We start from the raw sequence: 15,078 nt of genomic DNA, 5'->3' as shown, positions 1-15,078 counted from the left end.
AAGGAGGTTCTAGACACCTTGATCGGATGTGTGTTTGTGTTCTTGAAGGAGGTTCTAAACACCTTGATCGGATGCGTGTTGTGTTTGTGTTCTTGAAGGAGGTTCTAAACACCTTGATCGGATGCGTGTTGTGTTTGTGTTCTTGAAGGAGGTTCTAAACACCTTGATCGGATGCGTGTTGTGTTTGTTCTTGAAGGAGGTTCTAAACACCTTGATCGGATGTGTGTTGTGTTTGTTCTTGAAGGAGGTTCTAAACACCTTGATCGGATGCGTGTTGTGTTTGTTCTTGAAGGAGGTTCTAAACACCTTGATCGGATGTGTGTTTGTGTTTGTTCTTGAAGGAGGTTCTAAACACCTTGATCGGATGTGTGTTGTGTTTGTTCTTGAAGGAGGTTCTAAACACCTTGATCGGATGCGTGTTGTGTTTGTTCTTGAAGGAGGTTCTAAACACCTTGATCGGATGCGTGTTGTGTTTGTTCTTGAAGGAGGTTCTAAACACCTTGATCGGATGCATGTTGTGTTTGTTCTTGAAGGAGGTTCTAAACACCTTGATCGGATGCGCTTCATCGTCTTCTCGTCGTCCGACGGGTCCGCGATGGAGTTCTCGTCGTCGTCGTCGTCCTTCTTGTCCTCTCGCTTGACGTCGTTGCCGCTGGAACGCGTGCCGTTACCCGACAGACCTGAGGAGAGGCGAGGAACGAGGGGAGCGTTGGACACAAGAAATGTGCAGGGGTAAGGCTAAGAGAATTGTCAAAGACTCCAGCCACCCAAACAACTGCCTCTTTGAACTGCTGCGGTCAGGCAAGCGATACCGGAGTCTCATGGCCGGCACAGAGAGACTCAGAAGGAGCTTCTATCCCCAGGCCATCAGGATGCTCAACGAACAATAACACTATGTAACAACCATCATCTACACTCACAGCAAACACACATCCACACGTACACACTCACTTTAAACAAACAACACACTGCAGCACCCACTCTCCACACTTAAGAACACCTAAACACACTTTATATTTATTGGCAAAGAATTTGCACTACAACCCATAACTCAGTACACCTTACTGTAAATTGTACCTAAATTGTACCTCATCCCATTTCTGCTTTGCACTATATAGTATATTGTAATTAGTATATTGTATAGTATATTGTATGGTAACTCAGTTACTTCTACTCTGCATTGAACATTGTACATATGTATACACTGAACACTTGTGTCTACATACGTGACTTCAATTTTATACTTGCTATACATATTTTATTTTATACTTATCCTTTTGTCTAGCACAGTCTCTGGAGCGTAACAGAAAGAAGCATTTTGTATAAAAGTAGAAGGTGTGGTGGAGAGACGAGAGGGAGACTCACTAGTGAAGCCTTCTGGCTGAGAGCCAGGCTGGACTGAAGCGTGGCCATGTAGTCCTCCGCCACTAGAGGGCAGGCCAGCAGAGTCCTCGTGGTGATTAGAGATCTGGGAGGAAAAGAGGTTAAAACATCAACATGGACCGCTCGTCTTTTTAACACGTTACTCTGGCGTCATGAAAAGGAATCCACTCTATTAGGGGGCAGAGTATGAAGACATGGCATGGTGGCATCAAGGTGTCGGGCATCAAGGATCAGATCAACCCTATCCGGCGTCCAAAAAGGGTGAAAGTATTACATTTCCATGATTGAATAAATTATTCTGGTATTGGTAGCGAATGCAAGGTATGGATATATATAATAAAAAAAAAAACAGTCAAATCATACCCAGCCCTGTACACTCCTATCAATCCACATAGCTGCATTTATTTGATCAAATGAAGGAAAGCAGAAATATTGCTCTATTTAATATTTTTTTTTATAAAGGAATGATATTTGCAAATTACCAAAAAGAGGAAAGGGGAGGTGACTATTGTCAATCTTCTGGATTCTAAGCGGTTGTTTTCTCTTTCTTTTGTACTACATTATGGATACCGATATAATTTATTTATTTCATGTTGTTTTCAATGTTAAGAATGAAGAATTATTGGCAACGTGGATATCCTCCATTATATAATTTAAGTATCAATTAATGTTCCCACTTGGAAGTGGCGGATAGGGGTAGGGTAAGCTTCGTCCTACTCCTTTTCGAACAGTGATATGTATATTTTTCGTTTTGTTTGTCTTAAAAAAATATATTTTTTTTGTATCATGTTCGAAATAAAGATTCATTCATTAATTTGAAAACGATCGACACTCACATCGCTAACTACCAGATTCCCACAAGCCCACTAATCGTCTGTCTCACCAGGCCAGACAGGCGGTTGAAGGCCTGCGGAAGCCCTAAGCTGGAGGACAGCAGGTTGTGGATGTCAGCCAGGCCCGGTCCTCCCGGCCCGCCCGCGTGGCGCTGGAGAACATGGATGGCCTCCTCCAGCCTGTCCTCCATCTTGTTCTGCTGAGGGGGCGAACAGAAACAGAACACCGTGAGCGCAGACCAGGAGATGGTTTAGAACAGTGGCGCCGTAGTGGTTAAGACTGTGTTAACCTTCTGTAGTGTGGTAGTGAAATGTTAACCTTCTGTAGTGTGGTAGTGAAATGTTAACCGTCTGTAGTGTGGTAGTGAAAGGGTTAACCTTCTGTAGTGGTAGTGAAAGGGTTATCCTTCTGTAGTGTGGTAGTGAAAGGTTAACCTTCTGTAGTGTGGTAGTGAAAGGGTTATCCTTCTGTAGTGTGGTAGTGAAAGGTTAACCTTCTGTAGTGTGGTAGTGAAAGGGTTATCCTTCTGTAGTGTGAAAGTGAAAGGGTTAACCGTCTGTAGTGTGGTAGTGAAAGGGTTAACCGTCTGTAGTGTGGTAGTGAAAGGGTTAACCGTCTGTAGTCTGGTAGTGAAAGGTTAACCTTCTGTAGTGTGGTAGTGAAAGGTTAACCTTCTATAGTGTGGTAGTGAAAGGTTAACCTTCTGTAGTGTGGTAGTGAAAGGTTAACCTTCTGTAGTGTGGTAGTGAAAGGTTAACCTTCTGTAGTGTGGTAGTGAAAGGTTAACCTTCTGTAGTGTGGTAGTGAAAGGTTAACCTTCTGTAGTGTGGTAGTGAAAGGTTAACCTTCTGTAATGTGGTAGTGAAAGGGTTATCCTTCTGTAGTGTGAAAGTGAAAGGGTTAACCTTCTGTAGTGTGGTAGTGAAAGGTTAACCTTCTGTAGTGTGGTAGTGAAAGGTTAACCGTCTGTAGTGTGGTAGTGAAAGGGTTAACCTTTCTAACTACCTTATATCTGTAGTTGCATCCCTCCACCAGATCTTCTCTAATGTGACCCTGACATCAAAGTGAACATGAGGACTCACCAGGCTCTGGAGTCCTCCGTCAAAGTTGGGAGAAGGCGTGGCCTGGCCAGAGGACCTGGTCCACTGAGAGGCGGAGCCTGAAGAACGAGACGAGGGCAGAGGTTAGTCTCCGATGGCTCATTACCACCACCGTACCGTACAGGTAGGCTTACGCCATGATACTGTACCTGGTCGTAAACCTGTGTTGCATTTCCAGTATATACACCTACAATCGTGCCGGATCACTAGATATATCAGTTTATAAATGGATCACTAGATATATCAGTTTATAAATGGATCACTAGATATAGATATATCAGTTTATAAATGGATCACTAGATATATCAGTTTATAAATGGATCACTAGATATATCAGTTTATAAATGGATCACTAGATATATCAGTTTATAAATGGATCACTAGATATATCAGTTTATAAATGGATCACTTAAACTGGATCACTAGATATATCAGTTTATAAATGGATCACTAGATATTTCGGTTTATAAATGGATCACTAGATATTTCGGTTTATAAATGGATCACTAGATGTATCAGTTTATAAATGGATCACTAGATATTTCGGTTTATAAATGGATCACTAGATATTTCGGTTTATAAATGGATCACTAGATGTATCAGTTTATAAATGGATCACTAGATATTTCGGTTTATAAATGGATCACTAGATATTTCGGTTTATAAATGGATCACTAGATATATCGGTTTATAAATGGATCACTAGATATTTCGGTTTATAAATGGATCACTAGATATATCGGTTTATAAATGGATCACTAGATATATCGGTTTATAAATGGATCACTAGATGTATCAGTTTATAAATGGATCACTAGATATTTCGGTTTATAAATGCAGCATTTGACGTTGCGGAGGTGAAATACCAAACCAGGTTACGATGGTACGGCAAGGTAGTGGAAAAGCTAGTTTAGACACATTGCCCCGACATTATATTTAAAATACCAGAGTGGCCCAACAGGTGGAGCTACATTGTCATTGTAAATCAAAAGTAAATTTTTTTTAATAATAAAATAGAATAAAAAATGTATCAATCCCCTACACATCAGGCGAGGTCCATGTCAAATGTATAATTGACCTATATCTCAAGCTCCACCCTCAAACTTTACTCGTCTAAAACTTTTATTCATAGCATTTTCAGCTTTTTCTGGCCACGCAGGACCGATGGGAGGGAGAGAGGGAGAACGGGAGGAGAGGTAGGGAAGACGTGCGGCGAATTGGTCGCCGGGGACTGGGAAACGAACCCGGGACGACCGCTTCGAGACTCAGCGGCGCGCTATGTTAGGGCTGGGCGATATGACCAAAAACGCTATCGCGATAAAATTATAAAATTATTTTCATATAATTCGATATCGATAATTATCGTCGATATAATGTATGTCAAGTTTAATTAACTTATTATGCTGCTGCGAATGTCTCGAGTCGAGTTGATGTCGTCATCAGTCCGCGCACGTTAGAAGTTAGCCGACAAGCGGAATATCTCATGGCAATGTAATAAATATGACACTAAAATACTCTCTTCCGCCACAATATATTGAAACGACGTCCACTGTATACCCCACACTACTATGAACGTGGCCTCAGAATTCACAGCGCACACATACTCTGCACGTAAATATATAAAACGTCGCCGTGCAAGCTAGTTAGCCTAGCAAGCCTTGTTGTTGAGTGAGTCCTACCTCTCTACCCAGAGGTGCAGCGCTGGGTCTCCTTCCTGGTCTCCTTCGCTCTCGGCCATCTCCTTCACCGATTGGTTGTTAGTGCGTGCTCATATCCAAGCTTGGAAAATCGATATATCGAAACTTTGCGACCACGTTTCATGTTTATTTCGAGGAAATAATTTATCGCGATAGTTATCGTTATCGTTTTATCGCCCAGCCCTACGCTATGTGGTGGTGTGCTACTGGAGCGCGCCCCAAACTTTACTTGTCTGAGGTTGTGATTGGAGGATCAAGAAAAGAGAGGTGGAGCTTGAGACGGGTCGGCGCTCCGCTCACCTGATATAGCTTGGGGAGAGCCGGCGGGGGTGGAGGGGGACGGGGGGAAGGTGTTACTGTTGGCGTCTGACGGGTAGATCTGCAAAAACACAGAAAACGACAAGAGAATGAAAAAACTCCTCGTGAAATATTCCAGTCGTGAGAAGTCCAGTTGTGTTTAAAAAACCCGATTTTGAGAATGTTTTGTTGGAAGAAGAGGTGGATATTTCTTCTTACGGAGGCGAGGGCTTTTCCGATCTCGTCGCCCGAACTCCCGGGGGCCGCTCCCCGATTACCTGGTGGCGGAAAGACAACGGGACACGCATTTAAAACAGGGTTCTTCCCACAGACATTGCAAAATGAAATTCAAGGACTTTCAAGTACTTTTCCAAGCACTATTTTTTTCATTTTAAAAAGGGCGTTTTAAAAGGATAGAATTCACTTTTAAATGCAGTTTTTTTTATTGAAAAAAATGTAATCTGATCCAATATGGCTTAAAACCAATTTCAGAAAATTGTTTACACTTTAGATTAAACAATTATATTTCTTGATTCAGAACTATTTTATGAACAAAACTTTCAATGCGAATGGTTGATTTGAATTTCAAGGACTTTTTAAGCACCTTGTTAATTTTTTTTGCCGTTTTCAAGGAATTCCAGGCCTTGACTTCTTTATTTAGTCAAAAATCAAGCACTTCAAGGACCTTGTGCGAACCCCGTGATAATCAATTCTGGCCGTGTGATATTATTGGAGGGTCCAACTCACAGATATAGAGTTAAAGAGAGAGAGGTGATGATTCTTTTTTATTTTTATATTTTCTTTTACCCATGATGCCGTCGCTGGCGTTGCCGTTGATGGGCGGCGTGTGGCTGGGGAGCCCGTAGCCCGCGGAGGAGGCGCTGTGGGAGCCGGAGTGGAAGCCGGACGGGTGAGTCCCGTTCACCTCGCTGCCGTGGAGGGGGTAGTTCTGGGGGGAGACGGGCAGCGGCTGGCGCTTCTGAGACAGGAAGGAATGAATGAAAACATTTATTAAAAAAATGGACACCACAGTTCGCCTGTTCGAATCCAGCTCACAGCTCCGGCGTTGTCACCAGCTTGGCTGGCCGTTCACACTAATACAATTGGCAGTATTAGAGGGTGGGAGAAGCTGGCGGGGTGGGTCCGGGTCGTTGTAAACAGCGACTCCTACAGTTCGGTCGGGGCGCCTGCTCAGCGCGGATAGGATCTGAGGGGGGTAGTGTGATCCTTCCACACGCTACGCCCTCTCAGTGAGAGTCCGCGCTGCCAGGTGAAAAGAAGCGGTTGATTGGCTGGACGTGTGTCGGAGGAAGCACGTGATAGCCTCCACTCTCCCAGACCGACTGTGGGGGGTAAGTGCGCAGCGACCAGGAAGGGGATTGGGAATTGGCATAACGACTAACATTGGGATGGGAGAAAATCTGAGGAAAAAGATAAAAAAAAAAAAAAAAAAAAATGGACACCACAGCTACATTGGACCAGTCACAGTGGACAGACCAGATTGCGCTGTTTTGCGTGTTTATAGCACAAGTGCTAGTTTTCGACACCAGTCCATTGAGGATTTTCTAAAAAGATAGAATCAAATCAACAGTAAAATACAGACAACACAAATCAGAACAAATAGTTATCAGAGCAAGAGTCCGTGATCAAAACAACAAAACCAGTCCGCGTCTGCATATGTGAGCACTGCTGCGTTGATCCATACCGCATGGGGAGGAAGCGGCGAGAGAGAGAAACAAATAATAATAGTTTCAGCACAACCGCACGGTTTCAAGTTTCAAGTTTGTTTATTAATTGCCATAGTAAAATACAGAATACTTTATCATGAAATGCTTTTTTTCCCCTGTATGAGGCCCTGGGAGTGTGCTAGATAAAAATAGATAAAAAGTATAAAATAGAAAGAAGTACGTAAAATAAAGTGTTCAGTCAATATACATATATATATATATACAATACAGAGTATAAAAAAAAGAGTAACAGTGAGGTACAATGCAGAAATGGGATGAGGTACAAACTTAGGGTAAGGTGCAATGAGGTATGAATTGTAGTGCAAATCTCTTTACTAATAAATATAAAGTGTGTTAAAGTGAGTAAAGTGGGTGGTTAAGGTGAGTGTTTATTTAAAGCGAGTGTGTGCGTGTGGATGTGTGTGCCGTGAGTGTGTAGAATAGATGATGGCTTCTCCAGGGAAGCGCGTTGTTAAGTCACCAGGTGCTAAGAGACGTCAGTCAGACAAATGTAACAGTACTATATACCTGTATGTCCTGTATGTCCCTATATCATAAATGTCATGATGTCATGTATGTCGTGTATGTCATAAATGTCATTATGAATTGAAAATGGGGGGGGGACCCTGATGTAAACAAGACGAACGTCTTTCTCAGGTCTGCATCCCCCTTAACAATTGTGTGTATTGAGCCGTACTGTATTGTGCCCATTCTGCAATCTGTTAAATAAAGTTTTCATCCATTCATTCAGTGACCCTAAACGTGTGACAGGTGTGCTCACCAGTCTGTCCTGCGGGTTGATGGCAGTGAAGGGCGCCGGTTGCCCGAGGTGGGGGGAGTTGCCCAGCATGGCAGAGTAACCGGGCTGCACTATCGACCCGGCGGACCCCCACGGATCGGAGGAGGGGTGGAGGCCTTCTGTCGGAGGGGAGGGGAGGAGGGGAGGAGGGCCCGGCCAGCCGCAGGAGATAAAAAAAAAAAAGACAATAAAAGGCCACATGTGAGACATGTCACATCATTCTGATGACTTCATTCAACCGCGCTGCACCATTCAGCGCCCCCAGACGCTGCAGGGTGTGTAAACCACTAGCTCAGGGGGCGACCAGGTCTTCGTGTCTCGACACATATGCTCGACACACATTCGATTTCCCCCTCACACGGATTTGCCTGTATATGGGGGGGGGGGGGGGGGGGGGGCAAATTCCCCGGACGCATATTCATTATATGAAGCACACAACGTGCTTTTATCCATAAGCGCGTCGTCGTACGGATAATGGGGACATTGTCAATTAACAAGAGGCAGATCCACAGAGATGAACGTTAAACAAAAGCAAGTTGAGGATCTTGGGAGGGCATAGTTGATGTTGTTGATCCACATGTCCATCAAATCTGCCCCCCCCCCTCCATCGAGTCTTTTAAATCTAAACTCAAAACCCATCTATACTCCCTGGCCTTCCCTGACTCACTCTGACTCTTGCCTTGCTTGTTGACGTGTTGTTTTGTTTCTTTGTCTGTCCGTTGGTTGTTTATATCTTCTGTTTATTCTATACTTTAGCACTTTTCTTTGTTGTTTTTTTTAGCTATGCGACTTACTGTGAAGCACTTTGGTTGACAAGTGTCATGTCTAAATGTGCTATACAAATCAATTTGATTGATTGATTGTGTACATACCTTGCATATAGAAGGGCGCTGGGTAGACGTGTCCCGCCTTAGAGCCCGGGTAGCCGGCGTTGTCTCTGTTATAGTCCTCTCCTGCCGACGCGTAGACCTAGAGAGGCACACAGGGAGTGGAGAGTTAATAGAATAGAAATACTTTAATCATCCCGAGGGGAAGACTTGGCCCTACAAATCGCTCACAGTAAACATTTAGGTAGACAAAACAAAGTCACGAATAAGAATAAAAAAATAAATAAAAAATAAGCCTAAGAATAAAATAATAATAATAAAATATGGTCCGGGATTTACATTTCCTATGTTATGCATATACATTCTAATTTAAAATCGACAGTAAAAAAAAAAATCGACAGAAATCTAAGTGTAATGGTCTGAGTCGTAAACATCTTTCACCAATTAACTTATGTCTATGGATGCCCCCTTCATAGTCCATTATTGGGAGTCATAATGCACACATAAGCCACATGCAATAATATACATATACATACACATATACATACACAATATACATAAGCCAAGTGCAATTGTAACCGGTGTTATTTGACATGCCCTGAGTGGGGGAGTCGAACCCACTCAGGAGTCACAGACCACTGTACCAAGAGATGAATTCACTTCTTGGTAATGGGTCTGGACGCCTCTGGGGAGTGAGTTTACTTGCAGTACCGCTTAACGTCCACAGCCACTTCACTACACTGTCCACCGTGACTGTGGATAGACACGCGTACGGTACCTCCGTTACACAATAATATAAACCTCTTTTTAACGGTGCTCGGCTATTAAGTCGACTTAAGAATTTCTTCGTAACGTGGTGATTTAACACCAGTTAAAAGATTAGGAATTGTAAAATGAACTGGCACAGTGTGGTGAGAATTTGCTTCTTAAAAAGATATTCACACTTCAGATCAAAAGATGCATTAGGGGGGGGAATCTAAAACGTGACTATAAACCATTGTCCGTTTTATTCGCTTAAAAAAGCGAAGTGCTGGAAAAGTAGGAACTAGCCGTTTTTGGCGAGGTCAGTCCTGCCACCAATCACGTGAACAGAAGCACTGCGGCAGATTAGTGAATTAAAGTCATTTCATGTTGATATTTGGACATACACACAACGACAACAACAACAACACCATGGAGATTCTGATGAATGTCTTTCTTGGAGACACCCTGCCTCATGAGTCTCTCGTGCTCTCAGGTGAAACTGGGCGACTGAGAAGAAGGCAGGGGGGGGGGGGGAGAAAGGACCCATTTGGAACGAACACCCGACTCGAGTGCACTTTTCTTTCATATGAACCTTTTAAAAGTCATTAAGCGCTAGTGGCCGTTTCGAGCAAGTGGCCGTTCTGAGCCCCCCCCCCCCCAATAGTGCTGCTTTCAGCGTTCTGGAGAAGCGCGCATCCCAATCGACTTCACACACACACACACACATGACACCGCGCTCCCGCGGGTCCTCGGCGAGAGACACGCGTGTGTGGCGAGTGTGAAGTCGATCGGATGAACGGTTCTCGAGATAACGCTAAGAAGGACAGTCGTACGGACGGACGGACACAAGACGAGAGATTCCTTCGTTTTTTATTTTTAACGGTTAGATCAATGCAAAAAAGAATATACGGCAAAAATAACCACTCACACGCCCTCTCTCTCTCTCTCTCTCAATACTATGCCGCGGCCTTAAAATTACATCCCATAATTCACACTGCTCCTCTCTGTGTGCTGCCGTCCCCCTGTCCTCGGAGCACATTTTTACTGTCTGATTTTACTGCTTAATTCAATAAACACAGTCTTCTCTTGATATCCCTGCACACAGCGCTGCACACTGGAGCGCTGAGCGTCGTGTCGTGGGATGTGCAGCGTCAGGGGGTTTATGGGTCCCGCGGGGGGGCTTTTACACACATTAGCCTCTCGCACACACACACACACACACACACACACACACACACACACACACACACACAAACAAGAGTGAGAAAAAAGGTTTAGAAATGTCGTCTTCTTCTCTTTTTTTAACACAGTGAGAGAGAGAGAGAGAGAGAGAGAGAGAGAGAGAGAGAGAGAGAGAGAGAGAGAGAGAGAGAGAGAGAGAGAGAGAGAGAGAGAACCAGAAGAGTGAGCGCTGGGACCCGTGTGTGTGTGTGTGTGTGTCTTATATCACATTGTGTGCCTGTATCTTACGGAGATACATTAAAACCACAGCAGAGATTCCGATCGGCCAAAAAAATAAATAAAAAAACATCCATCCAAAATCAAGACTATTCTGGAGGAAAATTAAGCATCAAACTATAATGCGCCTGAAAAACTCAGATCCAAAAAGGAGTGAAGTTTTCTCGTGTAATTTGATTAAACAGAGAGAGAGGGAGAGAGAGAGAGAGAGAGAGAGATGCAATGGAGAGGGAATGGAGAGATGCACTCCTAATTACTGAACCATCTGCCCAATGCTGGACGGCAGCCAACTCCATTGGCAGCTGGGATAGAGGCATGGGGGAGGGAGAGAGAGAGAGAGAGAGAGAGAGAGAGAGAGAGAGAGAGAGAGAGAGAGGGAGGGCTGGAGGGGGAACTGGAGAGAGAGGAGGGGGGTTAGAGAGGGGGAAGAGACAGAGTAGGGGGAGGAAGTAGAGCGCATAGGGAGGGGAAGGAGGGAGGGAGGGAGGGAGGGAGGGGAGGGAGGGAGGGAGGGAGGGAGGGAGGGAGGGAGGGAGGGAGGGAGGGAAAAGATGTGGAGGAAAAGAGCAACAGAGTGAGAGACTGAGGAGGCCAGGAAGGTGGATGTATAAGTGAGGTAAGGCTGCGTCAGGGTTTTTCTAACGGACGTTAGAACCTTCGTTTTTATTTAAAAAATATATATATAAAAAAAGAAATTCAATATATATATATACTTTTAATAAATATCCTCAAACTAAATCCTCAATTTGAATAAAGCGATTAATCTGATTAAATGAGTATTTTCTTATTTTTTTTTATTATTAAATAAACTCTCTTTAATGAATATATAACTCATCAGTTTATTTTAATATTATAATATTAGTGTAGCCTAATCTTTATCTGCAACTGTGAAGAACCCCCCCATTGGTTTAAACAGAATGAACAGACACATCAAAAACATGTATTAAACATTACTTTTTTTTTTTTTTTTTTTTTATTACAAATTCGAATGTTGATTTAGAATTCGAATGCCAACGTAACGAACGAAGGTTCGAACGTTTGGGCTCAGCCCTAAAGTGAGGTAGAGAGAGAGAAGGGCTGGGTGGATGTTTCAGTGAGGTAGAGAGAGAGAGAAGGGCTGGGTGGATGTTTAAGTGAAGTAGAGAGAGAGAGAGAAGGGCTGGGTGGATGTTTAAGTGAGGTAGAGAGAGAGAGAGAAGGGCTGGGTGGATGTTTAAGTGAAGTAGAGAGAGAGAGAAGGGCTGGGTGGATGTTTAAGTGAAGTAGAGAGAGAGAGAAGGGCTGGGTGGATGTTTAAGTGAGGTAGAGAGAGAGAGAGAAGGGCTGGGTGGATGTTTAAGAGAGGTAGAGAGAGAGAGAGAAGCGCTGGGTGGATGTTTAAGTGAGGTAGAGAGAGAGAGAGAAGGGCTGGGTGGATGTTTAAGTGAGGTAGAGAGAGAGAGAAGGGCTGGGTGGATGTTTAAGTGAGGTAGAGAGAGAGAGAAGGGCTGGGTGGATGTTTAAGTGAGGTAGAGAGAGAGAGAGAGAAGGGCTGGGTGGATGTTTAAGTGAGGTAGAGAGAGAGAGAGAAGGGCTGGGTGGATGTTTAAGTGAGGTAGAGAGAGAGAGAATGGCTGGGTGGATGTTTAAGTGAGGTAGAGAGAGAGAGAAGGGCTGGGTGGATGTTTAAGTGAGGTAGAGAGAGAGAAGCGCTGGGTGGATGTAGGGCTGGGCAATTAATCAATATTATCGATTAATTCGAATTAATGATTTAGGACGATTTAAAAAAAATAAAAATCGATAAACTGCTCTGATCAATATATCACCCATACTACATAAAGCATTTACTGACGATCACGGAATTATAAACGCCCCCCCCCCCCCCCCCCGTTCATCCGCGTATGATCAGTCATAACGTTTAGGATCATGTACAGTTGAAATTTTTAATATAGCGTGTATCGCCAACAAACGGCATTTGATAATCTATATATGCGTTTATGCCTATATCTCACGTTCTAGGAATTACTGCAGAAAACAATAAAAACATATTTATATTCTAGACGGTATTTTCGTATGAATATATGAATGAAAAAGTTAAACGTTCCTACATCCTGAACGATAGATAATCGATGTTGAATGGGCCATAGTAATGTCAATTTAGCAATACAATTTAAAAAGTTATAGCCCTACAAAGAAGGTGAACATCTCCATAGACTTAGAGTGCTGGCAGAGAGTGGTATAAGATGCTCAAATTGTGTGGCAGGGAATGTGTTAATATATATATATTATTATAATTTTTTTAAGTGAAGATTGGTGAAAGTTAGGTTTGCACTTCAATCCCAATAGGGACATTTATCTTGGTTTGATGTTTTTGTGTCAAATAAAAACAAAGGTTATTTGAATGATTTCTTTGGCGTTTCTAGTTTTCAAGAGAATTTTTTTTATTAAAATCGTAAATCGTATTTATTTATTTTTTAATCTGAGATAAAAAAAAATTGCCATATCGCCCAGCCCTAGGTGGATGTTTAAGTGAGGTAGAGAGAAGGGCTGGGTGGATGTATACAGGGCTTGACATTAACACAACCGCCAAATGTGGGTAGAATTCGGCAGTGGCGTGTAACTTTTGTTTTGAACACTTTTGTTTACACTTGTTACGTACTTCTATTTTTTTATCTATCACACTCTCAGGAGCAGAACAGGGAACAAGCATTTCATATATAAAAGTATTCTGTATTTTTGTATGACAACTAATAAAGAAACTTGGAAACTTAACTCTTGTCACTCTTACCAGCCACTTTGGCGGGTAGACCGCGCAGCGTCACCGTTTAGAGGCGTAGTGAAGAGTCTCTCTCTCTCTCTCTCGGAACGCAGTGCGAGGTTACTTGCGTTGCGCATAATGAGAGACTCTCTCTCTCTCTCCGTCTCATGTAGCCAAACTTTACACTATAAAAACTAACTGGATACTTGGATAGTGTGTGTGTGTGTGTGTGTGTGTGTGTGTGTGTGTGTGTGTGTGTGTGTGTGTGTGTGTGTGTGTGTGTGTGTGTGTGTGTGTGTGTGTGTGTGTGTGTGTGTGCGTGCGTGCGTGTGTGTGTGTGATTTCTGGGCTGGTGAAAATGCTGAGTGGCTAGTCGGTGACTTGAAGACCCACCACTAGTAGCCACAGTGGCTGGTGAGCCAAAAAAGTTAACGTCAAGCCCTGGATGTATAAAGTGAGGGTCAAATAACTGAACCTCTAAAAGTTAAGACTCCCAAGTCTGCAAGCCGTCTAAAGCCTCATTAACGTCTCCCTTCAGTGAGTGTACTTGGTGGTGGTGGTGGTGGTGGTGGTGGTGGTGTTGGTGTTGGCTATAAAACAAGGGCCTGTAAATACAACACACTATAAATAAACACTGCTAATAGGTGACTGGGTGAATCAGTTGGGTGTGTATTACTATTTATTCATCACACACACACGCACACACACACGCACATGCACACGCACACACACACACCTCAGCAGAGCAGATACACAGCTGTAAAGAGCTGGATGCCCTGCGTGCCAGCGCTCTCGTCTGATGCGCTGCACGCCAAGGGCTTTTACCATGCCAACTGGAATGGGACGGGAAGGGAAGGGAAGGAGGGGTCGGGCATCATAATCTGTGCACATGGGCTCCCCCCAGAGGCTCGACTGTGGGGGGCACCGAGATACAGTTTTAGGGGAGCGGGGGTGTTACTACTCACCGAGGAGGGCAGGCCGGGGGGCACTTTCCTGATCTTCTTTGGCTGGGCATCTGAGGAGAGACACACACACACACGTTAACCTCTTAAAGCCCGAGCCATATCATTTCAGACAATTCGCTTAAAAGTAGATGCCCCAAGTAAATGGAAGATTGCTCCACTTCCACAAGGTCCATTTGCATGTTGTTGGTATTTAGGGACATCTATGGACCTCAGCGAATGTATTCCCAGTGTCAGACATAATAGGGGGCTTTCTCATTAGGAACGGGTGCTCCGCTCCGTCCTCCTCGCTCCGTCCTTGAGTGCGAACCCCCCCCCCCCTCTCTCTCCCCCCTCTGGTTTGTGTACACACTGCAGTCTTGGTGCGCTCCGGGTTTTGTTTTACGGTTTGCGTTTTTTGAGCGTGTAAGCTGCCGTAGGCGATGATGTCACACTCGAACGTCAACACATGGAACAGTTGAACACACGGCGATGGAAACTGGATGCCCGATATAAAGAAACGAATAACCAATA

General features: G+C 43.8%; 1 protein-coding gene across 2 annotated transcripts in view; it reads right to left on the bottom strand.

The window, feature by feature from the left end:
- Positions 1 to 15,078, bottom strand: part of tcf3a (transcription factor 3a) — a 62,244-nt gene that overhangs the window by 19,902 nt on the left and 27,264 nt on the right. For both annotated transcript variants that reach the window (XM_084313598.1, XM_084313599.1), the window contains exons 8-17: positions 14,569 to 14,618; positions 8,710 to 8,806; positions 7,820 to 7,956; positions 6,119 to 6,290; positions 5,531 to 5,589; positions 5,315 to 5,393; positions 3,300 to 3,376; positions 2,267 to 2,416; positions 1,366 to 1,468; positions 548 to 680 (exon numbers count right to left, since the gene is read on the bottom strand). In XM_084313598.1, coding sequence (XP_084169724.1) covers positions 548 to 680; positions 1,366 to 1,468; positions 2,267 to 2,416; positions 3,300 to 3,376; positions 5,315 to 5,393; positions 5,531 to 5,589; positions 6,119 to 6,290; positions 7,820 to 7,956; positions 8,710 to 8,806; positions 14,569 to 14,618 — 1,057 coding nt within the window. The remainder of the gene's footprint in view (positions 1 to 547; positions 681 to 1,365; positions 1,469 to 2,266; positions 2,417 to 3,299; positions 3,377 to 5,314; positions 5,394 to 5,530; positions 5,590 to 6,118; positions 6,291 to 7,819; positions 7,957 to 8,709; positions 8,807 to 14,568; positions 14,619 to 15,078) is intronic.

This window comes from Notolepis coatsorum (genome assembly GCF_963971535.1).
Source record: "Notolepis coatsorum genome assembly, chromosome: 4".
Classification (NCBI taxonomy): domain Eukaryota; kingdom Metazoa; phylum Chordata; class Actinopteri; order Aulopiformes; family Paralepididae; genus Notolepis; species Notolepis coatsorum.
This window is presented reverse-complemented; position numbering and strand designations above follow the sequence as displayed.